The sequence below is a fragment of the Somniosus microcephalus genome, chromosome 3 (genome assembly GCF_052327205.1).
Source record: "Somniosus microcephalus isolate GS21.2 chromosome 3, FLI_Smic_1.0, whole genome shotgun sequence".
In the NCBI taxonomy this organism is placed as follows: domain Eukaryota; kingdom Metazoa; phylum Chordata; class Chondrichthyes; order Squaliformes; family Somniosidae; genus Somniosus; species Somniosus microcephalus.
The window spans coordinates 274,512,120-274,536,698 of NC_140989.1; the positions used below are offsets into that span (position 1 = coordinate 274,512,120).

General features: G+C 44.8%; 1 protein-coding gene across 5 annotated transcripts in view; it reads right to left on the reverse strand.

The window, feature by feature from the left end:
* Window positions 1-23,961, reverse strand: part of LOC147121968 (sterol O-acyltransferase 1-like) — an 81,842-nt gene extending 57,881 nt beyond the window's left edge. Inside the window, exons 1-2 of one of the 5 annotated variants that reach the window (XM_085982563.1) lie at window positions 23,757-23,961; window positions 22,871-22,998 (exon numbers count right to left, since the gene is read on the reverse strand). In XM_085982563.1, coding sequence (XP_085838689.1) covers window positions 22,871-22,991 — 121 coding nt within the window. In that variant the 5' untranslated portion in view covers window positions 22,992-22,998; window positions 23,757-23,961. Of the gene's footprint in view, window positions 1-22,870; window positions 23,002-23,250; window positions 23,618-23,700 lie in introns of those variants that run through there. The other 4 variants (XM_085982561.1, XM_085982560.1, XM_085982562.1 and 1 more) reach the window with 4 other exon arrangements.
* Between the last annotated feature and the right edge of the window lie 618 nt (window positions 23,962-24,579).

Sequence of the window (24,579 nt, forward strand, 5' to 3'; positions counted from 1 at the left end):
GAGGTTGTGAACAAAATTAGGGCACATGGAATTGGGGGTTATTTACTAGCATGGATTGAGAATTGGTTAACAGACAGAAAATAAAAAAAGAGTAGGGATAAACAGGTCTTTTTCAGGATGGCAGGCTGTGACTAGTGGGGTACCACAAGGATCGATGCTTGGGGCCCAGCTATTCACAATCTATATCAATGATTTGGATGAGGGAACTAAATGGAACATTTCCAAATTTGCTGATGACACAAAGCTAGGTGGCAGTGTCAGTTGCAAAGAGGATGTGAAGAAGCTTCAAGGGGATCTCAACAGGCTCAGTGAGTGGGCAAGAACATGGCAGATGGAATATAATGTGGATAAATATGAAGTTATCCACTTTGGTAGAAAAGAGAGAAAGGCAGAGTATTTCCTAAATGGTGAAAGATTGGGGAATGCAGATGCTCAAAAGGAACCTGGGTGTCCTTGTACATGAGTCATTAAGTGAATGCGCAGATGCAGCAAGCCATTAGGAAGGCAAATGGTATGCTTGCCTTCATTACAAGAGGATTTGAGTACAGGAGCAAAGAAGTCTTACTCCAATTATATAGGGCCTTGGCAAGACCACACCTGGAGTACTGTGTACAATTTTGGTCTCCTTACCTAAGGAAGGATATACTTGCCATAAAGGGAGTGCAACGAAGGTTCACGAGATTGATTCCTGGGATGGCGGGACTGTCGCATGAGAAGAGATTGAATAAACTAGGCCTGTATTCTCTTGCATTCAGAAGAACGAGAGGATCTCATTTGAAGCATACAAAATTATTACAGAGCTTGATAGGGTGGTAGCTGGGAGAATGTTTCCCTTGGCTGGGGAGTCTAGAACCAGGGGCCACAGCCTCAGGATAAAGGGTAGGCCATTCAGGGCTGAGGTGAGAAAAAATTTCTTCAGGAGGGTGGTGAATCTTTGGAATTCTCTACCCCAGAGGACTGTGGAGGCTCAGTCATTGGGTATATTCAAAACAGAAGTCGATAGATTTCTGATTAGTAAGGGCATCAAGGGATACGGCGATAGGGCAGGTGAATGGAATTGAGGCATATGATGAGCCATGATCTCATTGAAGGGCCTACTCCTGCTCCCATTTCTTTTGTTCTTCTGTATTGTGTGTTAGTTGTTTTCTACCAAGGTTACTGCATGTGGCTAAAATGGTGTCACCACCATAGCCACACCTGTGGCTAGTCAGCAATTTCTATTGGACAACCCTGTGCTAAGGAGATGTTTCGATTTCTCACTGTGAAAACAATTAAGGCAGATCTGTCTTCCAGTGGAGGGGGATTCACAGCAGTGAACCACCGCTAAAATTCTCTCTACAAAACACTGACTAAACTACAAAAGTAATTGATTAAGTGCTTTGAGGCATTCGAAGGATGTGAAAGGCATTATATGAATTTCGCCTTTCTTTCTAACAATTTAGCTCAACAGTTAACAAGGAGACATCATGGTCTATTGGTTTCGCAAAACTAACATGTCAAATCAAACTGATGCAATGAAGGATGTTGTTTTAGACCACAATTTTTTTTTCTGCTACCATAACGGCATTTTTCTTGACACAAAGCAAATATCAACACTTGGAACCATTTCCCAGGAAGAGTGGTTGATCCCAAGACACTAGGCTCAAGTTAAGAACTGCTGGATGCTATAATGCAAAGATAGCACTGTTATTCTAAAATGACAAGATCAGATGGGCTGAAGGGCCCTCTTCTACATCTATCTTGTGAAGTTGGACAACAAGCAAACCTTCTCCTCCCGAGTGACAGTCTTCAGAAACAAACTTAACCAGTCGTATAATTTATGACCCACAATCTTCCAGTTGCCGCACTTCAGTCTGCCCATTCTCAACAGCATTTCTGAAGATCTTGACATGAAAGCATTACTTAATTGGGTGAACACCAACAAGGGATACCCAGAAAATAAAACTGTACTGAATTAAAACTTTGCATACAATTGCACCAAAAATATGTACAACACGCCTCCTCTGTAAAATATGGAACTGTTCTAACCAATCTGTCTAAACATTATTGTGTGGCACAACAGTTTTCCGAGGATCAACAAGCTACAAAAGGTGGATCACCAAATGATGTCAAAGAGCTTCCCATAAAAAGAAAGTCAGCCATCCACAGGTTTAATGTGTACCTTGCAACACTTGGTTAAGGAGTAGATGTACTTTTACAGTACAGGTAGACTACCCTTTATCCGGACTTCCGAAAACCGAAACCCTCTAAAAACCGAAGGTTTTTTCGTTCAGCGTAAGTCGTGCGTACGACTTAAGCTGAACGAAAAAACCTTCGGTTTTTAGAGGGTTCCGGTTTCGGAAGTAGGGTAAGTCGTGCGCACGACCCCCCGCCGACCCCCCCGGCCCCAACAACCGCCGACCCCGCCAGCCCCGACAACCGCCGGCCCCGACAACCGCCGACCCCCCCCGCGGACCCCGCCGGCTCCGACAACCGCCGACCCCGCCGGCCCCGACAACCGCCGACCCCCCCGCGGACCCCGCCGGCCCCGACAACCGCCGACCCCCCCCGCGGACCCCGCCGGCCCCGACAACCCCGCCAGCCCTGACAACCGCCAGCAGGACTTGGTGTTCTGATTTTGAATTTTGCGGATTATGCAACCCCACTAATCTCAGATCCTTTGCAGAAATGTATTTACTCACTGAGTCACCTGGGTTACTCCAATCACTTTTCATCTCTAACACTGTGATGAGGACAAGAATTTGCAAGATCAGCGTACGCACCACGGTGAATGCACCACGGCCTCTCGGACAGTCAATTTCTCACATCAGGCATGACGTGCACACCAAAGCTCAAGACTAATAGGATCCACCTTCCACAAAGATTTTACATTTAAACCAGATCTCCAGGACCACGGGCAAGTCATATGCTCACGGTGTGTCAGAATGCTAGATTAAAAGGAAACCAACCGCCGGCCCCGACCCCGACTGACTTACGCTGAGCGTCAGCGTAAGTCGTGCGCACGACCCCCCGCCGATCCCCCCCCCGCGGACCCCCGCCGACCCACCTTCCGAAATCCGAAATTCTCCTTTATCCGAAACTCGGCTGGTCCCGAGGTTTTCGGATAAAGGATAGTCTACCTGTACCAGCTTACTTGGCTCCCAGTTGGGGAGAGCCAACTGCATACCCCATTCTCCCCTTTTACAGTAGGCACTGGGACACACACACACACACGTGTACCAGTGATTCAAAAGCATTCCACAATTATACAGTCAGAAGAAATAGCATTTTTCAGGTAGGTTAACATTCGACTGCCTGTCTTGTATTTAAACGTGGAAATCATAGAAATTCTCACAGGATTCTGCCATCCAACCCTCACTCTCTAATCCCATGTTTCCTTTTCAAATATGTTTATTCAATTCTCTAAATGCGGTTATAGTTTCCACCTCAATAGCCTGCTTGTAGTAAAGCATTTCATTTAAAAATTCTAACTTCTCCCTTCATTATTCCAGTTTCAACTAGTGAAAACATTCTGTTTACCCACTCAAAACCAAATTTTGAATATCTCTACTACATTACTCCCATTAACCTTCACTGCCCCATGAAAAAAAGCCCTAATTGAGCCTTATAATTCACTATTATTTGAATGAGTCTACTATTGTAGTGTATGTAACCTGTACCACCTTAAGAGGATACCTTAAGGTGATGGACTACTTTTTGATGGCTCCTGTACATAGTACCGGTGGTGACCACACCGGTATATAAACCCTGCGGAACAAAGTGTATCTCAGTTCAGCCCTGACCCTCAATCACTGAAGACCTGTTGACTTACTTCTGTAGTCTGTGTCCTGTTATTCAGTATAACTGCATTTGAAAACACAGACCCAACAACTATATTATTTCCTACAATAAGTGTCCAGAATTGCTTCGTACATCATCTTAATTCCTACAAAAGCCTCACTTCAAAATTTACAAATGCAGTTTATCTTGCAAAATCATTTACTATTTTGAAAGGGAATTTGGCACCAAGTTCACAAGGAAAATAGAACACGCCCCAAATTGCAACACAAATGAAACAAACATGCTTTTTCTGTTTACCTTTGTGTGCTTCTCTCTCATCTGCAACAAACAGAAAATTTGGGTTGCAACCCAATGCAAGGCTGTAAGACAACGGAGTCGTTCCAATCTTGGTATCCGAGCACAAGTATAAAGCTCAAGTAGCATTATGATGCCAAGATAGTGTTATAGCTCATAAGTCGAAGAAACAACATTAACATAGCATGTAGAATCCCATGTAAACTTTTCTGAAAAACTAGTCAGGTTTCACATCACCTGTCAGGATGAGATTTTACAACAGCGGTGAGGGGACACAAACACCAGTGACGAAGGAACACTTTTGCTGGCATGATGCTGGAAAAAACAATCATACGAACTCAAACTAATTAAAACTTCACCAGGATGGCCTGAGGGCGCGCTGCTTCTTCCTTGAACAGAGGCCCGACCAGTCCCCATCCACCACTACCCTCCTCCACCTAGCTGAACTTGTTCTCACATTGAACAACTTCTCCTTTAACTCCACTCATTTCCTCCAAATCAAAGGTGTTGCTATGGGTACCTGCATGGGTCCTAGCTATGCCTGCCTTTTCATGGGATATGTGGAACACTCTTTGTTCCAGTCCTACTCAGGTCCCCTCCGTCACCTCTTTTTCCGATACATTGATGACTGTATCGGTGCCGTTTCCTGCTCTCGCCCCGAACTAGACAATTTCATTCACTTTGCCTACAATTTCTACCCTTCCCGCACCTTCACATGGTCCATCTGACTCTTCCCTTCCTCAACTTCTCCGTCTCCATCTCTGGGGCTAGGTTATCGACCAATATTCACGATAAGCCCACTGACTCCCACAGCTACCTCGACTACACTACCTCCCACCCCACCTCCTGTAAGGACTCTATTCCATTCTCCCAGTTTCTCCATCTCCGCCGTATCTGCTCAGACGATGCCACCTTCCACACTAGTGCTTCCGACAGGTCTTCCTTTTTCCTCAACCTAGGATTCCCCTCGACCGTGGTTGACACGGCCCTCGACCGTGTCCGTTCTATCTCCCGTAATTCTGCCCTCACCCCTGCCCCTCTCTCCCGGAACCACGATAGGGTTGCCCTTGTCCTCACCCTTCACCCCACCAACCTCCACATTCAACGGATCATCCTCTGCCATTTCCGCTAACTCCAAAGTGATCCCACGACCAAATGCATCTTCCCCTCCCCTCCCCTTTCAGCATTCCGTAGGGACTGCTCCCTCCATGACACCCTAGTCCACTCCTCTATCACCCCCAGCACCCCTGCCCCTTCACCTGGCACCTTCCCATGCAAGCGCAGGAGATGTAACACCTGCCCCTATACCGCCCCCCCTTCCCACTGTCTGTTCGTTTTTTGTTTTTTTTTTAATAAAAAAAGGGTTCCGGTTTCGGAAGTTCGGATAAAGGGTAAGTCGTGCGCACGACCCCCCGCCGACCCACTTTCCGAAATCCGAAATTCTCCTTTATCCGAAACTCGGCTGGTCACGAGGTTTTCGGATGAAGGATAGTCTACCTGTATACTGTATTCGCTGCTCACGATGCAGTCTCCTCTACATTGGGGAGACCAAACGCAGATTGGTTGACCGCTTTGCGGAACACCTCGGTTCAGTCCGTAAGGGTGACCCCGAGCTTCCGGTCGCCTGTCATTTTAATTCACCGCTCCATTCCCACTCTGACCTTACCTCTTGCATTGTTCCACAGAAGCTCAACGTAAACTCGAGGAACAGCACCTCATCTTCCGATTAGGCACTTTGCAGCCTTCCGGACTCAATATCGAGTTCAACAATTTCAGATCATAACCTCGGCCCCTATTACATTTTTACTTTTCTTTCCCCACCCCTTAGTTTTGGGTTTCCCCTCCCCAACCGCCCCCCCCCTTTGCTTTTTGTTTCCTCTCTCCCACATGGCAGCTATCTCATTCTGCCAGCACACTTCACACCTAATCTGAGCCGTCTTTTGTCTCCACTTGTCCTATTACCATCTCGTCTGGTTTTGAATACCTCTTAATGTCTCTTTACTTCTTTTGTTCTATCGCAGCCCTGCCTTCGATCTATTTCATTTCCAGTTTTGAAAAAGGGTTCACCCGAAACGTCGACTCTAATTTCTCTCCACGGATGTTGCCTGGCCTGCTGAGTTTTTCCAGCATTTTCTGTTGTTATCTCAGTTTAACATCTCATGTGAGGGACAGCATTTTCAACATTGCAGCACTCCCTCAGTACTGCACTGAAGTGTCAGCCTACATGACATGCTCAAAGTCTCTGGAGTAAAGCTGGAACAATCTTCTGACTCAGGAGGAAAGAGTGCTACCACTGAGCCACGGCCAGGCAAGCGAAAGGATACAGCCAGCCTCTGTCGTGATGCCCCTAGGGATGAGCAACTCTAGATTTCAACCAGACATTAATCCAGCTAGCATACTTTAGACATGAATTTCACCATCACCATTCATATCTGAAACAGCTTCGAAGCATTCTGCGCTTGTTACTTTTGGAAATACAATCCATCCAGATAACCATGTATTTGATTTATATGTAACTAGCTGGGGAGCCCCGCGTTGCGAGGGCAATTTTGGGGCGCTTGGTATCCCTGCCCCTGTGTGTCCCCCCTCTCCCTGCCTCCCCTACCCCTCTGTCCCTCTCTCAGGCCCCTCCCCCTGCCTAGCACCTGAGGTCCGGTGCGATAGCGGGAATGCGGAGCGGCCGCCGGGCTCTCGCGGTCAGCGCGAGGCGGCCATTAGCGAGCGGGAAACTTCGGGCGGCCCACCCGCGCTACGGCCCCGTGAAACCTGAGAGGAAGGGAGGGAAGGGAGGGAGGGAAGGGAGGGAGGGAAGGGAGGGAGGGGAGGGAAGGATTTTTTATTTTTAAAAACACCGGTTTGGGGACGGCAGCGGTTAGGGGATCACTTCAGTTCCTCCTGTTGCTAAATACAAAATAAAACACAAATTGTTATTTAATTCCCTAACACATCATTAAAATATTTACCTTAGTTCCCTAACAGATAGAAAGTGTGGGTGAAAAAAATCGTGAAAAATCAAGATGGCGGCCACTCACCTCGGTTCAGGATAAGGCCCGCCCACACACGCACCGATTGGTCGACCGGTCAGGTCACCGAAGCGTAGGATTGGTCAATCGTCGAGTCACTCGACACTCAACTGTAGGACGGCACACGCCAGGTACCCGCCGTCCGATTGGTCGACCTAGACGTCACATGGTCGCTAATGAGATGCTAATGAGCAGAACGCTGAACGTTTTTCGGATACCGCGGGCGCGGTTTTTGTCCGGCCGAAAGGTAAATACGCCTATGACTGGTCCGGAATCGCAAGCTTTCTTTTGAGGCGACGCGTGCGTCGGTACGCTCTAATTTTCAAACGTATAGAACACAGACAGACATCGGGACAGACAGACAGACGAGCATATATATAAATAAATAAAGAGATAGATAGATAGATAGATAGGATATATTCCAATAGGTCAAAACTTTCCAATTGCTCTCATTTACAGAATTCCTGACCCAAGCACAACTGCTTAATTACAGTATTACAGAACTGCTTATGCTTGAACTGGTTCTGTAATGTACTGAGGGTGCCAGTGCTGTGAAATTGATCCCACGAACATTTCAGAGTACTGAATGCAACTTTAATTGTCTGGCCATGGATTTGCCAGATTTGTTTTTATTCATTCTTAGAATAACTAGCAAGACCAGCATTTATTGTCTGTCCCTAGTTGCCCTCAAGGTGGTGATGGGCCTTACGTCTTGAACTACTGCAGTCCATGTGGTGAAGGTACTCAGACAATACTGTATTGTAGGAAGTTCCAGGATTTTGACCCAGGGATGATGAAGGAACGATGATATATGTCCAAGTCGGGATGATCTGTGAATTAGATGGGAACTTGGACGCAATGGCGTTCCCATGCACCTGCTGCCCTTATCCTTCAAGGTGATGGAGGTCACAGGTTTGGGAGGTTCCGCTGAAGCAGCCTCAGAGAGTTGCTGCAGTACATAGTACACACTGCAGTCATGGTAGAGGGAGTGGGATTTTAAGCTGCTGATCAAGCAGACTGTTTTGCCCTGGATGGTGTTAAGCTTCTTGGGTGTTGTTAGAGCTGCATCCATCCAGGCAAGTACAGAGTATTCCATCGCACTCCTGACTTGTGCCTCGCCAGTGGTGAAGATGATTTGGGGAAATCAGAGGTGAACCACTCACCACAGAATATTCAGCCTCTGACCTGCTCTAGTAGCCATGGCATGCATGTGGCTGGTCCAGTTGAGTTTCTGTAGGTTTGTAGAAACCACAAATGCCATAATTGCATTGTTATACTCCAAGGCCCATGGCCAGAAACAATGGCAGCTTGTAGCATCCTGCAGCAAGTTTAGCCTGATTGGATCTCTGGAGGTGGGCATACCTTGCCAACGCAGGTATAAGCAACAGCTCATCTATACAACGCTATAATATAAATGGAACACTAGAGGGTAGTGGTGGCTTGCCACCACCATCTGATTGCAAATATTTTTAATTGAAATAGCACTGACATCATTGGAGAACTGGTGTATTGGGATGACTCCACTTCTCTGTCGACAGCTTGCAACTGTGATCCAGTAATTTTAACTGTGTTGATTTTTGCTCAGAGTCAGGCTCAATAACTCTTTCCATCCCATTCCAACAAGGTCACAAGCACTAACTATATAAACAAGCAGATTCCAAAGAATAGCACAAATTATGCAGAAAAATTAAAATGATTTCTCACTTCTATACCACATTGCTTTTGGGTTTTTGTAATAAAAGGCCCTAATGATGACTTGCTCCTTCTGAAGTCCCACCCCCCCACCTGTATTCCGGAATCAGCATTTTTACAGCATAGAAGAGACCAGTCAGGCCATTGCACCAGTGTCAGCTCTCTGAAAGAGCTATTCACTTGGTCCATTACCCTTCCTTTGCAAAAGCTACTGTGGATTTGGATTCAGACAGTTTCTGGTAGAGCATTTCCCAACAGCACTCCCCATTAAAAAAATTCTCCCAGCATACATCATTGTCTGGTTTTGTTTGAACCAACAAGTGACATTTACCACAAAATAACTGGCAATTTCTGACCAGTGGCCCCTTTTACAAGGAGGGCGCCACTAAAACAATTGGCCAACAAACTCAAAATTTGCGCAAGTTTAGAATATTATTCTGGTTTGACAGTCAATGAAAACCAGCATGTCCAGTGGTGGCCACCGGATACAAAGTGCTTGGAGCGAACTGGTGGATTCCGTGTGATCACGCTCTAGGGTCACCCTCGGGGTGTGGGGGTAGTCAAGCATTATTCCTTTTATCTTCTCTAATTACCAGCTCACCGACCGGTGGAATGATTTCCCTTACCAAACCGCTCACATTTATGCACGTCTATCTGACGCTCCTGACCTTTTGTCTTAATTAAAATAGACCCAGTTTCTCTCATGTCTCATCCCAAATATTATCTTAGTGAATCTCTTCCATGCGTCACTATGGCCTCAATATCTTTCCTACAGTAAGACACCCAATTCTAACTTGTGTCAAACTAGAAATTTCTATAGGTTGAGCATCACCTCTGCTTCTGTACTCTATGTCGCCATTTAACAACAAGATCCCAGATCCTTTATTAAAAAACAGCTTTTTCACTTGCCCTGCCATTTTTTTAGGATTTGCACATCTGAACCCATAACTCTCTGCTCTTGTACTCCCTTTATAGTTTGACCATTTAATGTATATGTCCTCTTATTTATCCCTACAGAATGCATTACCACACATTTATCCACATTTTCATCTTACTGATTCATCTGCTAACCTGTCTGTCATCAATCTCCTGACAGCACTTAGTCTTCCTCAGTTAACCACACTCCCAGTTTGATATTTTGACCCCTATACTCCAAGTCCTGATTTTTTTAAAAAAAAATATATATACTTAGGTGTCCGCCTTAGCTCCGTGGCAGTACCCTCACATCCGAGTCAAAGGGTTGTGAGTTCAAGTTCCACTCCAGATTCTTGAGCATATAATCTAGGCTGAGACTTCAATACCATATTGAGGAAGTACTGCACTGTTGGAGGTGGCGTCTTTCAGATTAGACGTTAAAGTGAGACAACACCCTCAGGTGGCCATATCCCATGGCACTATTCGAATCCAGTCTTGGCCAATATAGATCCACCAACCAACATCACTAAAACAGATACAACAGAAAATGCTGGAAACACTCAGCAGAGAAACAGAGTTCACGCTTCAGGTCGATGACCCTTCATCAGAACTAGAAAAAGTTGGAGAAGGAATAGATATTTAAGCAAGTGTGAGGCAGGGAAAAGGGGAGAGGAGGAAAGAACAAAAAAGGGAAGGTCTGTCATAGGATGGAAGGCAGGAGAGACGAAAGGGATGATGGTGCAAGGCAAAAGGAGATGGTAATGGGACATTAAGAAACAAAAGATGACTCTAGATGAGGTGTAAATGACAATGGCAGAATCAACAGCTGCCATGTGAGAAAAAACAAAACATGGGGGCAGAGGTTATAGTCTGAAATTGTTGAACTCTATGTTGAGTCCAGAAGGCTGTTGATGTGCCTTCAATAACCACAAAACTAGAAGTTATAGACTTTAACAAGTAGGCTTTTAATCACTAAGATCAGAGCTAACATCTCAACACTGACTGGCTCGCAGGAATGAGCCATACAGGTTAGTCAGGAAAGAGGAAATGAAACCATACACCGTGTGGGGGAGGGTAATATACATGAGTGCAAAACGAATACAGACAAGAACAAACAGATTACATTACAGCTGTAAAGTGCTTAATCAAAAGATGAGATGCTGGTCCTTGAGTTTAAGTTGAGCTTCATTGGAACAGTGTAAGAGGCCGAGGACGGAGAGGTCAGTGTGAGACTGGAGTGGAGAATTAAAGTGACAGGCGACCGGAAGCTCGGGGTCACGCTTACTGACTGAACAGAGGTGTTCCGCAAAGCGGTCACCCAATCGGTGTTTGGTCTCCCCAGTGTAGAGGAGACCACATCGTGAGCAGCAAATACAGTATACTAAATTGCAAGCACAACAAGTAAATCACTGTTTCACCTGGAAGGAGTGTTTGGGGCCCTGGACGGTGGGAAGGGAGGAGGTCAAAGGGCAGGTGTTGCATCTCCTGCGCTTGCATGGGAAGGTGCTGTGGGAAGGGAAGGGGTGTTGGGGGTGATAGAGGAGTGGACCAGGGTGTCGTAGAGGGAGTGGTCCCTTCGAAATGCTGAAAGGGAAGGGGATGTGAAGATGTGTTTGGTGATGGGATCACACTAGAGGTGGCAGAAGATGATCCATTGAATGTGGAGGCTGGTGGAGTGAAAGGCGAGGACAAAGGGAACCCGATCGTAGCTCCGGGAGGGAAGGAAAGGGGCGAGAGCAGAAGTGCAGGAAATGGAACGGACTCGGTCAACCACAGTAGAGGGGAATCCTCAGTTGAGGAAAAAGGAAGACATATCGAAAGCACTAGTATAGAAGGTGGCATCGTCAGAGCAGATGCAGCGGAGATGGAGAAACTGGGAGAATGGAAGAGTGTCCTTTCAGGGAGCGGGGTGAGAGGAAGTGCAGTCATGGTAGCTGTGGGAGTCAGTGGGCTTATAACCGATCACCAGAAATGGACACAGAGAAGTCAAGGAATGGAAGAGTCGGAAATGGACCATGTGAAGGTGAGGGAAGGGTGAAAATCGGAAGCAAAGTGTATGAAATTTCCAAGTTCAGGGCGAGAGCAGGAAACGGCACCAAAACAGATGATCTGGTCATTACCTCATGCTCTTCGTGCGACCTTGGCTGCTATATTTCCTAGATTATAGCAGTGACTACACTGCAAAATTACTTCATTGGCTGTAATGGAATGTTCCGAGGTCGTGAAAGGCGCTGCAGAAATGGAAGTTCTTTTGAGAAGAGCAATGACCCTTGGAAAATACTTAACATTCCTCTCTTCTGTTAAACAGCCATTAAGGATTACTCTTTACTGTTCTTCATCCAACTTCCTATCGATGCTACCACACTCCCTTTAATACTGTGTCCCTTAATTTTATGATAAACTGCAGCATTGGAGGATTTATCAAGTACTATTTGAAAATCCATACACCCACTACATATCCTTTATCAATACACTCTTATTTGCTCATATCTATTAAATGTCAGATACAACTTGTACAAATCCATGTTGGCTGCCCTTATTTAATTCATATCTTTCTGTGTGAGGTGGTCACTCTTGCTGGAGTATGGATCCAAGTGTATCAGCTACCCTCATGTGTCTCACCCATGTGACCATTCCTCAAGTGTGGTCCAAGGCAGTTAGTGTTACCAAGATATTCAACAAATTAGGGCATCACAGCCAAGCCCGAACCAGTTCCCATCTAACATTCATACATGTGCACTTCTCAGGTGGGTCACTGGATACTGACCAGAAATAGATTACTCCTCCGACATAGCTCAGGGCAACGAAGCTAACTGTAGTATCCCAACTGCTTTTCCAGCAGAGATCATCTAACTTAACAAGATATTGAACCTTGGAGGTTCTGATTTGGAATGTTTAGTATTGTATTGTAGTGGATGGTGCCTTTATTCAAATAGGCTCTCAGGGAAGCTGGGACTCGCTCTTTCAAAGAATAAATCCTAATTGAAGACAATTTTGCCTTAACCTAATGGATGGAGGAGGATGATTTTTCTTGACACTACACCCTTCCTGTTGTGCAATGTAAAGTGCCTCATCTATTTTTTACCTCGAGTCCCATCAACAGCACAGCAAAGATTGAAAACTCTGTGGGAACCATGGAGTCAAGCCATTTAGTGGCACATTATCTCCTCCCCATTACATTTTAAATATCAGCATGTTAAAGAGCCGCAAATCCCAGCTTCCTCTGAAAATTATTAGATTCCCAAAGACTCTTAATCTCTCACTGGTATCACAGTTAAGTCAAGTTATGTCCTTGCCCAATGGCTGCTAGAGGCACTTCCCAGCCGAGGTCACTGGATTGCAATCAGGATTGGGAACCCTGGCTGATTGATCTGGGATCAGAGCTTTTGGGGCCAATCATTGCTCCTCATCACCACGGTCGCTGTGAAAGTATTTTGATGCAGAATAATTTTTTGTTGAGGTTGAATTGCTGAATGGGCGATTACATGGGCATGTGTACAAAGCTTTACAAGTCTGTTACTTTTATCTCAAGTCCCCTGAATCCCAAATTCAAGAATAAAACTTATTGGAAAATCAGTATTGATTTACAAGAACGTTAATGATAAAATTCACAATGACAAACATGCAATACAACATAATATAAAACTGGCATTTTAAAAAGGATATAATGTTGCTAAACCACAATCTTCTTCTGGAAAAATGTAACAATAGTTCAATGCCAAAAGACAGGGGGCCAGAACTTGCAACCCCTACGGGTGCGTACGAGGTGCTTTCACTCCCGTAGGGGCCACGCAAGTTCAGGGTTTTAGCATGCCAAGCACATGCGCGAAAACACGGAACATGCGATCTGTCAAGAATTCTCTTGACAGATCCTCTGCGTCCCCAGAAGGACCGCCGTGGGCGGACAGTTGCTCTATTTGCCCAACTTCTGCCCAACGAATGCCCTTGAAATTCAGACGCCTGCTTTTACCAGTGTAAGTTTTTAAAAAAAAAATAGAAAAATAAAATTTTATCACTCATTTATACATTAAAAACCCTGTCCAACAAGTTTATTTTTAGCCCCATTAAAACAAATTTTGTTCAAAAAATTTTATTGTTTAAATTATTTAATTAAATGGCATTAATTAATTTTAAATATGCAATTTAAAAAAAATGTTAGTGTATTTTTTTTTTATTTTTTAAATGATGCCCATTCATACTTAGGGCAGTTCCGTATATACGGAATCCCCGTATGAATGGGGATTCCTTCTTTCATTGGTTAGGCCTGCCCATGCGATCACAGGGGTGCTTACGAAACGCATGCGCCCCTGGGATATGTGGGCCTCTAATCGCTGGTACCTGGAGGGGCCCAGGAGCGCAAATCTCCATACCTCCCGGTAAATTTGTAGATTTTCTGCAGGCCAAAGCCTCCAACCGCAAACTTTTAAGAAAATGCCATTAACCTCCACCTTCCAACTGATAGCTCAGCTGGTAAATGCACTACCTTTTATGCTACTAAGATACACAGACCAGAAACATTTGGCCATGATGTCCAGTGTGTGCTGAATTAGTTGATGTAAGCTGGGATGGCAACAGAGTCCAATAATTTGCCTCAGCATCCAAGACAAAGGATTGAGAAAGGCCCGACTTCATGCTCCTGGCTGCTATCCAAGGGTGAAGTTTCTGCTTTGGGCGCAATCAGGAAATTGCAGAGCTTAGGTTACAGATCAAATTTCTGCTAAAATTAATTTGCATAATCACAAACACAAAATCCAGTCCTCCACCTGTCAGTAACCGGATTTAAAAATCACTGAAAATGACTTTTTTTTAAAAACTATACTGAACCATTTATTAGTTTCATTGGTGTACGCTCTTCAGTTTTAGTAAATTAAATATTTTTTGGCATGAAAAAAAACATGCCTGTGTACCTAAAATAAAAGCACAATTTAAAGAGCCTTCCCGAACCAAGGCAATTGGCACAATCTCGCAATTTAGACCTGGGGCATTCGATTTTGTGGGCCGAGCCTGAACCGGGCAAATTGAATCTTGAACTAGCATACATGATTGCGGAAAATATAAACATCCAGGTGGTTTTGGCCGCAACTCGATTACGTTTAAAATTTCACGCGCTTTTGTGCTGGTTCAGCAGATTCTGTCTGGATTGCGCGGCTATTACTGTCCTAAACTTCAACCTCCAGGGACTGCTGCTAGACAGTGCATGGCGTGACATCAAGAGAGGACAGCAACAGGCTCAGCCATGACCACTCACTGACTTGCTTAGGATCACACATGAAGAATGGCCACATCGGCATGGTACCAAAGGATAGCTGGCTTCCAAGAAACCCAACACAAGTCAAGACTCTCTCATTCGGGGTGGGGGGTGGGAAAGCAATCTGGGGAATCAAATCTGATTAAATCCTCAACTTAGTGAAATCACAAGTTAGTATTAAAGCACACAAACATATGGGCAAAGTCCACTGCAAACAATAGCAAAAGTAACCATGAGACTAACGAGAATGAACCGTATCAACTTGGGAGAAAAATACATAAGGTATTCAAACACAGATGTTTACAGATGCACCATCAGTTCAGAGCATGCTATTTCAAAAAGGAAGCCATTGCATGAGGAAACACTTTGTTCAGACAGGTGAATGTCCAAAACCGAAGTCAGAATGGATTGGGGTTTTTTTTTTCTCAATATGCATATTTTTAACCTAATATTTCTATTTCAAAAGTGAAAAAAAAAGACAAGCAGTGAAGTGGCTGACTGCTGATGAGGTTGGCTTCTTATCTGATGGCAATGTTGTTTAAACTCTTAAATTGTTAAATTTAAGAATTTAAAGATCAACTTTGGTCTGTTTGAGTAGCGCAGAAGAGTGCTGGAAAAGGAATATTGACAATAACAGATTTTTGCTAAAGCTGGGAATCTAATGGCATGTGGCATTAGTTAGACTTGCCCATGCACCCTGCAGCTCAAAAAATGTTGCAAGGCTGAGCTGAAAGGGAAACAGGGCATTTGGGACCTGACTGAACATGGAAACCAACAGGGTATCTTCTTAACCAATGAGATTTAAGGATTGGGAAATAAGCACACAAAGAACTGAGCAGGAAGGTGAATTAAAGAGGTTGAATTCAATGTCAAACCAGGTACAGAAAGAAAAAAAAAGGGAAAGAAAGATTGGATTAAGAGGAAGGAAGAGAGACAGAAAGGAAAAGCAACAAAACAGAAATTTAATATGACATTTTTAAAATCGCCGAGAAATTCAAAGCCTGAAGAACTGAGACAGCATACTTGTAATAGTTCATTTTCAGTGCCAGGGAAGTTGATTGATGTCATTAATATTTATCACATCATTAAAAAAGTACTTACGCTTCTAATGACACAAATTAACTGACGAGTTTATGCGCAATTAATGGGCAAATGGAGCAAATTCCTAAAACAACGGGGAGGCTAAGGGCAAGACGACATTATCGCAAAGCTAACAGCGGAACAGCGTGACTCGGATAGCAGCTTTTGGATATTCACATTTAACCACACAACTGATACTCGCCTGAGGTTACTGTACCATTTACCCATAAGTAACGGTGAGCGCCATTAGCCTTGCCATTATTTTGACAGTGAATTCTGGCCCATAAGTGCAGAGTGAGGACTCATCTACACAGGCGAAACAAGAGCCTAATGCAAACAAAGATCAAAAAGTCAAACTGGCTCACAGCTAAATCTGCCTTAGATACCAGACACAAATCAAAATGTAAACATCACAATCACAAAGCAATTCCAACTGGAGCATCTCAGAGGCGAACACCAAGGATGGGAAGGAAGATGATTGAACAGATGATTCAAGAATATGGAGGGAAACTCTGAATAACAACGTGCAGTTGGTCAAAGAGGTCGATCTTAAGGAGAGCGCGCGAGAGAGAATGGTGGGGCAAAAGGAATAAGGGATGCACAAGAGGCCAGAGTCGGGAGGGATGCAAAGTTCTTGGAGGGTTGAAGGGCTGGAAGAGGTTACAAAGATAGGGAGGGGTGAGGCCATGAAGGGATTTGAACATGAGGATGAGAATTTTAAATTGGAGGCGTTGGGGGACCAGGGCCAATATAGGCCAGCGAGCACAGGGGTGATGGGTGAACAGGACTTGACACTGCTTAGGACATGGCTGTCGACTTTTGGATGAGCTGAAGTTTGTGGACAGGGAGGGCTGGCAAGGCGAGCAGCGGTATAGTCAAATGTTCAGGTTCTTTCTAACAAAGGCATGGATGGGAATGAATGTTGGGGAAATGGAAGCAAAGTGAAGTGGTTTTGGAAGAGAGTTCCAGAGGGCAGAAGTATTGTGACTGAAATAATCCAATGTGAAGAAGGTAGTTGAGGCTTTTCATTAAACCTTACAAACAGGTAAGCGGAACCTCAACCGAGTATATGAATCTCTCAAAAAATAAAGTATAGACTTACGGCCTGGAATGACAGGTTAAAGCAACAAACTGCAAATCAAGTGTAAACCTACCCAACAAAGTCATACAATTGTAAACTCTATCAGATACAATCAGTAATTAAAACTTCCTCAGAGCTGAAACACAAGCCATGTCCACAAAAAAATTGTTACTAAAATAAACCTCCATACTAAACACTGTACAAGTTCTGAGAGGGCAACATAGGCAGGTCATATATAGAGCATTACATAGGATATACAGCACAAACAGGCCATTCAGCCCAACCAGTCCATGCCGGTATTTATGCTCCATACGAGCCTCCTCCCATCTTTCCTCATCTAAATCTATCAGCATAACCCTCGATTCCCTTCTCCCTCATATGCTTGTCGAGCCTCCGCTTAAATGCATCTACACTATTCGCTTCAACCACTCCCTGTGGTAACAAGTTCCACATTCTCACCACTCTTTGGGTAAAGAAGTTTCTTCTGAATTCCCTATCGGATTTCTTGGTGACTATCTTATATTGATGGCCTCTAGTTATGCTCTTCCCCAAAAGTGGAAACAGTCTCTCTGTATCCACTATCAAAACCTTTCATACTTTTAAAGACCTCTATTAGGTCACCCTTCAGCCTTCTTTTTTCAAGAGAAAAGAGACCCAGCCTGTTCATCCTAATTGGTTATGTATACCCTCGCATTTCTGGTATCATCCTTGTAAAGCTTCTCTGAACCCTCTCCAGTGCCTCTATATCCATTTTATAATATGGCTACTAGAACTGTAACCAATACTCTGCTGTAACGAAGGTTATACAAAGGTTCATCATAACTTCCCTACTTTTCAATTCTACACTTCTAAAACATAGAAACATAGAAGATAGGAGTAGGCCATTCGACCCCTCTAGCCTGCTCCGCCATTCAATGCGATCATGGCTGATCATTGAAGTTCAGTACCCGGTCCCTGCTTTCTTCCCATACTCCTTGATCCCTTTAGCCTTAAGAAATATATCCAACTCCTTCTTGAATATATTTAATGAATTGGCCTCTACTGCCTTGTGATAGAGAATTCCACAGGTTCACCACTCTGGGTGAAGAAATTCCTCCTCATTTCTGTCCTAAAAGGCCTACCCCTTATCCTTAGACTGCGACCCCTGGTCGGGGAATCCAGAACCATCGAGAACATCCTCCTTGAATCTAGTCTGTCCAGTCCTGCCAGAATTTTAGAAGTTTCAATGAGATCCCCTCATTTTTCTAAACTCCAGCGAGTACAAGCCCAATCGTCCCAATCTCTCCTCATATGTCATGCCTGCCATCCCAGTTATCAGCCTGGTGAATCTTCGCTGAACTCCTTCCATGGCAAGAACATCCTTCCTCAGATAAGGCGACCAAAACTGCACACAATACTCAAGGTGTGGTCTCACCAAGGCCCTGTATAACTGCAGCAAGACATCCTTGTTCTTGTACTCAAACCATCTCGCTTTGAAGGCCAACGTACCATTTGCCTTCTTAACCGCCTGCCGCACCTGCATGCTTATCTTCAGCGACTGGTGCACAAGGACACCCAAGTCTCGTTGCACTTCCCCTTCTCCCAATCTATTGCCATTCAGATAATAACCTGCCTTCCTGTTTTTGACACCAAAGTGGATAACCTCACATTTATCCACATTATATTGCATCTGTCATGCTTCTGCCCAATCACCCAACCTGTCCAAATCATCCTGTGGTTTCTCAGCATCCTCCTCACAGCATACACACCCACCCAGCTTTGTGTCGTCTGCAAATTTGGAGATATTAGATCTAGTTCCCTTGTCTAGATCATTAAAATATATATTATGAATAGCTGGGGTCCAAGGACCAATCCCTGCGGTACCCCACTAGTCACTGCCCGCCACTCGGAAAAAGACCCGTTTATTCCAACTCTTGGCTTTCGATCTGCCAACCAGTTCTCTATCCAAGTCAATACCTTGCCCCCAATCCCATGTGCCTTAACTTTACACGCTAATCTCTTACGTGGGACCTTATCAAAAGCCTTCTGAAAGTCCAAATACACCACATCCACTGGTTCTCCCTTATCTATTTTACCAGTTACATCCTCAAAAAATTCCAGTAGATTAGTCAAGCACGATTTACCTTTTGTAAATCCATGTTGACTTTGTCCGATCCGGTCACTGTTTTCCAAGTGCTCTGCTATTACATCTTATATAATGGACTCTAGCATTTTCCCCACTACCGATGTCAGGCTTACCGGTCTGTAATTCCCCGTTTTCTCTCTACCACCTTTTTTGAATAGTGAGGCAACATGAGCTACCCTCCAATCCATGGGTACTGTTCCAGATTCCACCAAATGCTGGAAGATGACCAGCAATGCATCTACTATTTCTAGGGCCACTTCCTTAAGTATCCTAGAATGTCGATTATCAGGTCCTGGGGATTTATCGGCCTTCAATCCCATCAATTTCCCTACAAATACTGATTTCTTTCAGTTCCTCCCTTCCATCAGACCCTATGTTCCCCGACATTTCCGGGAGATTATTTGTGTCCTCCTTTGTGATAACCTAGAAATAAACCAGAGTGCTTGGTTTGCTGCTTTTTTTTTTATAAATGGCCTTGCCAACCTGTGTCGCAACTTTTAGTGATTTGTGTATTTGTACTCAGAGATCCCTTGGTTCCTCTACCCCACCCAGACTCGCACCCGCCAAGTGATAAGTGACCTCCCTATTCTTCCGAACAAAGTGCAAGACCTCACATTTATCTGTGTTGAACTTCATTTGCCAATTATGTGCCCATTATGCATGCTTATTAATGGCCTCCTAGAAGAGCAAGGTTTCAGTGGCTTGCACAATATAAACTCTGACTCACTGCTTTGCTGCAGGGATGAGTGAGATCTAACAGTCAGATCTTAACTTGCACAAACTGCTGCCGTTTTGCTTACACAAAAGCTTTGCACTAAAATTACTTTTTCACAATTTAAAGAAAAATAAAAGACTTGCATTTATATAGCATCTTCCATGACCACCAGGCATCCCAAAGCTCCTCACAACCAATTAAGTACTTTTTGCAGTGTAGCGACTGTTGCAATTTAAGAAATTTAGTGAAATTGCCAGTGCAGATAAACATAGAAACAGAGATAGGAACAGGAGTAGGCCATTCGGCCCTTCGAGCCTGCTCCGCCATTCAATGAGATCATGGCTGATCTTCGTCTGAGATCATAGCTGATCTTACCAGTTCAGTACCCCGTCCCCGCCTTTTCTCCGTAACCCTTAATCCCCTTAGCCTTCAGAAATATATCCAATTCTCTCTTGAAAATATTTATTGAATTAGCCTTCACAGCCCTCTGTGGCAGGGAATTCCACAGGCTCACCACTCTTTGAGTGAAGAAATTCTTCCTCATCTCTGTTTTAAATGATTTGCCCGCTATTTTTAGACTGTGGCCCCTGGTTCTGTGCTCCCCGGCCATTGGAAACATTCTCTCTGAATTCAGCCTGTCCAGGCCTGCCATAATTTTATATGTTTCGATGAGATCCCCTCTCAATCTTCTAAACTCCAGTGAGTACAAGCCCAAACTATTTAATCTCTCTTCGTAGGTCATTCCCGCCATTCCAGGTATCAGCCTGGTGAATCGCCGTTGCACTCTTTCCATGGCAAGAACATCCTTCCGCAGATGGGGCGACCAAAACTGTACACAATACTCCAGATGCGGTCTCACCAGCACCTTGTACAGCTGTAGTAAGGTATCCCTATTCCTATACTCGAACCCCCTTGATATGAAGGCCAACATACCATTTGCCTTCTTAATCGCCTGTTGCACCTGCATGCTCTCCTTCAGTGACTGGTGCACAAGAACACCCAGGTCCCTCTGCACTTCCCCATCTCCCAATCTATTGCCATTTAGATAATAATCTACCCTCCTGTTTTTACCCCCAAAGTGGATAACCTCGCATTTATCCACATTATAGTGCATCTGCCACGTATCCGCCCATTCCCCCAACCTGTCCAAATCGCACTGTAGCCTCCTGACATCCTCATCAGAGCCCACCCCTCCTCCTAGTTTAGTGTCGTCAGCGAATTTGGAAATATTGCATCCAATTCCCTGATCCAGATCATTTATATATATTGTGAACAGCTGGGGTCCCAGGACAGATCCTTGCGGCACCCCGCTGGTCACTGCCTGCCACTCCGAAAACGAGCCGTTTATTCCAACTCTCTGTTTTCTATCCGCCAGCCAGTTCTCTATCCACGTTAATACTTTGCCCCCAATCCCATGAGCCTTAATTTTGCATGATAATCTTTTGTGTGGAACCTTATCGAAGGCTTTCTGGAAGTCAAGGTACACCACATCCACTGGCTCTCCCCCATCTATTTTACCAGTTACTTCCTCAAAAAATTCCAGCAGATTAGTCAAACACGATTTACCCTTTGTAAATCCATGTTGACTCTGTCCGATCCTTTCCCCATTTGTCAAGTGCTCCGCTATTTTATCCTTAATAATAAAAATCTGGTGGGAGTCTCATCTGAAACATTAACGCCTAACTTTCTTTTGCAACTACTGACCAACATGCTGTGCATGTCACTGTCCAGTTTTACGACACGCATGAGCACAGATTCAGCACTGCAGAATAAAATGGTAGATCATGTGAAGCTGCCTGAAACCGGCAGGAAAAAAGCATAACAAAATAAATATTGCAAATAGTTTACAAAAAATGAAGCTACTCCTGTCCAGATGGTTTGGGGGTGGGGGGTGGAATGTTCCAGCAGTGGCTCAGTGGCGGAATAAATCACAACCATGAACAGAAATCTCATTGTAGATGTAATTCAACAGTAACCACACTGCACAAAATGGCCAGTCCGAGGAAAGAAATAAGGTGCTGCAAAACTTGTATTCCAGAATGACCACACCAGTGCCCAAGTGTGCAGTTTTTATAAACATGATACCATATCCCAGAATATAGAAAAACATAAGCACTGTTGGGTCTAGCTTAAATACACTGACAGCCCCTTTCCACTAGACCTGGAAGGGTAATTAATTACTGAAGTTTATAACTTAAGTCTCGATCCTGGTATTACTTACTAGAATGTGTATTTAAATCTTCCTCTGCTTCATGTATAAAGACCAGTGCTATCCAATATGTTAGCCAAATGTGACTAATTGGGAATCCAGATATAGTTAATTTTATTTACTATATCAGAAATACAATGAGGAATACACACCATTGTTGGGAATGTGATCTCAGCACTCAGTGGGACGATGTTATGCATGTATATACTTTAATAACTATTTCGTGCGTTGTTAAAATCGTAAGACACTAAAGCAGTACATTTTGATCATTGTGAGTGCTTTACTTCCTTGGTTACTGAATGGTGGTAATGTTAAGTAAATATGCATATGTGAAGTACATTTAGTTGTATTGTGTGTATGTGCAAGGAGTTTGCTACTAAAATCATTGCGTAGCTAAAATGATGTGGCCTCAGCAATTTCTTTTGAGCACTGCTCCAGACCCAGGTGGCTGGTAAATCAATTGATTTTCGCTTTCACCACAGTCCTGTGAAAAGATTGCTATGGATGGCAATCAACTGCACTAGATTCTAATATACACCTCACCTCCCCAAGTCCTCGGAACAAAAAACGGTTTCCTTTGACACCACTTCGCATTTCTTCTCCAAATCTATAGGCTTCGCTGGAATTTCACCAATTTGATGACGGTGGATTGGAAGCTAACCGCCTCCATTATTTTCGGAGGCGACGGAGGAAAAGAGACAAACTCACCATTACTGACCGATCGGACGCGCCCATCACCGGGTCCCTCAAAGCTTTTCGTACCGTCTTCATCCAAGGATTTCGCGGAAATACGCCGACTCCGAACGGTCATTCCTGACCCACTCGCCATTAGCTTCCTACTGGGGGGAAACCAGAAAGAAATCACCGACAGAGCAAAGAAACAGACCAGGCAATCGAGCTCAAAGCCTTAACTGAAGTAACAGTCCGCACTTGGCCATTAAAAAACGCAACACTTTTGTTCCGCTGGATATATAAAAGTTAAAAGGTGCTTAAATATTAGAATGTTATATCATGTTTAATCCAAAAAATATATAAAACTGACAAGAAATTAAATCGCAAAGTTCAGACAATTTTAAAAGGCCAGGTACCAGTTTTAAACGAAGTCAACCAAAAATTGATTCAAATTACTAAAATGACAATTTGAAAATGAAGTGAGTAGAAGCTTCTGTTGACTAGCAGCGGAGCCAGAACAAGCCCCAGAGAAACTCCTTGGCGAGCTGGAACCTCTCTGGTCCGGGGATACAACGTGTCCGCTTCACGGTCTCACAATTGGAGGACACGATGCGTATCCGGAGCCTGCGCGTTCCTAGGTGTGAGAGGAAGTCCGGACAGAGAGGGCGGGAGATGCCCCGGTCCGGCGAGAAGACCAGCGGCGGCCCGGCTCCCGGCTCTGTCCGATACAGTGTGGCGGCTGCACTGTTCACAACACGAGCGACAGCAGCGTTCGGAGCGGACTTCCCCCACAATAAATGAAAGACGGCTATCGGGAGCTGGTAGCGAACCAGACCGGGACGGACTGCGAGAGGATTGGTAGTTACATCGGGTATTAATCGCAAAGCCCTTCCTTTCTTCTTCCCTTCCTTACTCTGCTCACCTGCTCCGACACTCGATACAATGTATCTGCTGCAACCCTCAGGGTTCGCTAAAAGAACGTGACCGGCAGCGTGCGCGTGCTGACGTAATGGAGGGGAAAGGTGAAGGCAGTGCGCGTGTCCCTGCTCCGGCCTTCCACACAAGACAAAACAAGACCAGACCATCCGGCCCACACCCGCGGGGCGTCAGACCCGAGGAGCCACTCCAGTCTGACCGGTGGTAACCTCGGCTGGATACTCAAATGAGCAAAGCCAGCGAAATGATTTCAACACTGATTGACTCACTCAATGTGTGTCGAACTGAATCAATGGGGAGCAGGAAGAAGGAATTCTCTACCACAGAAGGCTGTGGAGGCCGTCACTGATTATATTCAATTCAATTTCAATTTTATTTGCCATATGTAACGAGTACAATGGAATGCTTACTCCCCGATCACTCCCACAATAAGCTGTGGGAGCTCACAGAGACACGTCGCTATTCTCCAGCGCCATGTTCAGAAAAAGTCAATTCAATGGCTTCCAATGGCAGTGGGAACGCGATGTCCCTCAGCCGCTCTGTCACCGCGGCCTCCTCCTCACTGTTGCCGGCTCTACGATGTGGCCTGCTCCCGCTCACGGTCCGGCCTCTGGCCACCATGCCCGGCTCTCCCTCCTCCGAGTCGGACTGCGAGCTTCCCGCCGAGGAGCTGCCGGCCGACGTGCTGCGCTGCCTCCGCCCGACTCTTTCAGAATGTGATAGATTTCTAGGCACAAAAGTCATCAAGGGGTATGGGGAGAGAGCGGGAATATGGTATTGAGATAAGAGGATCAGCCATGATCATGTTG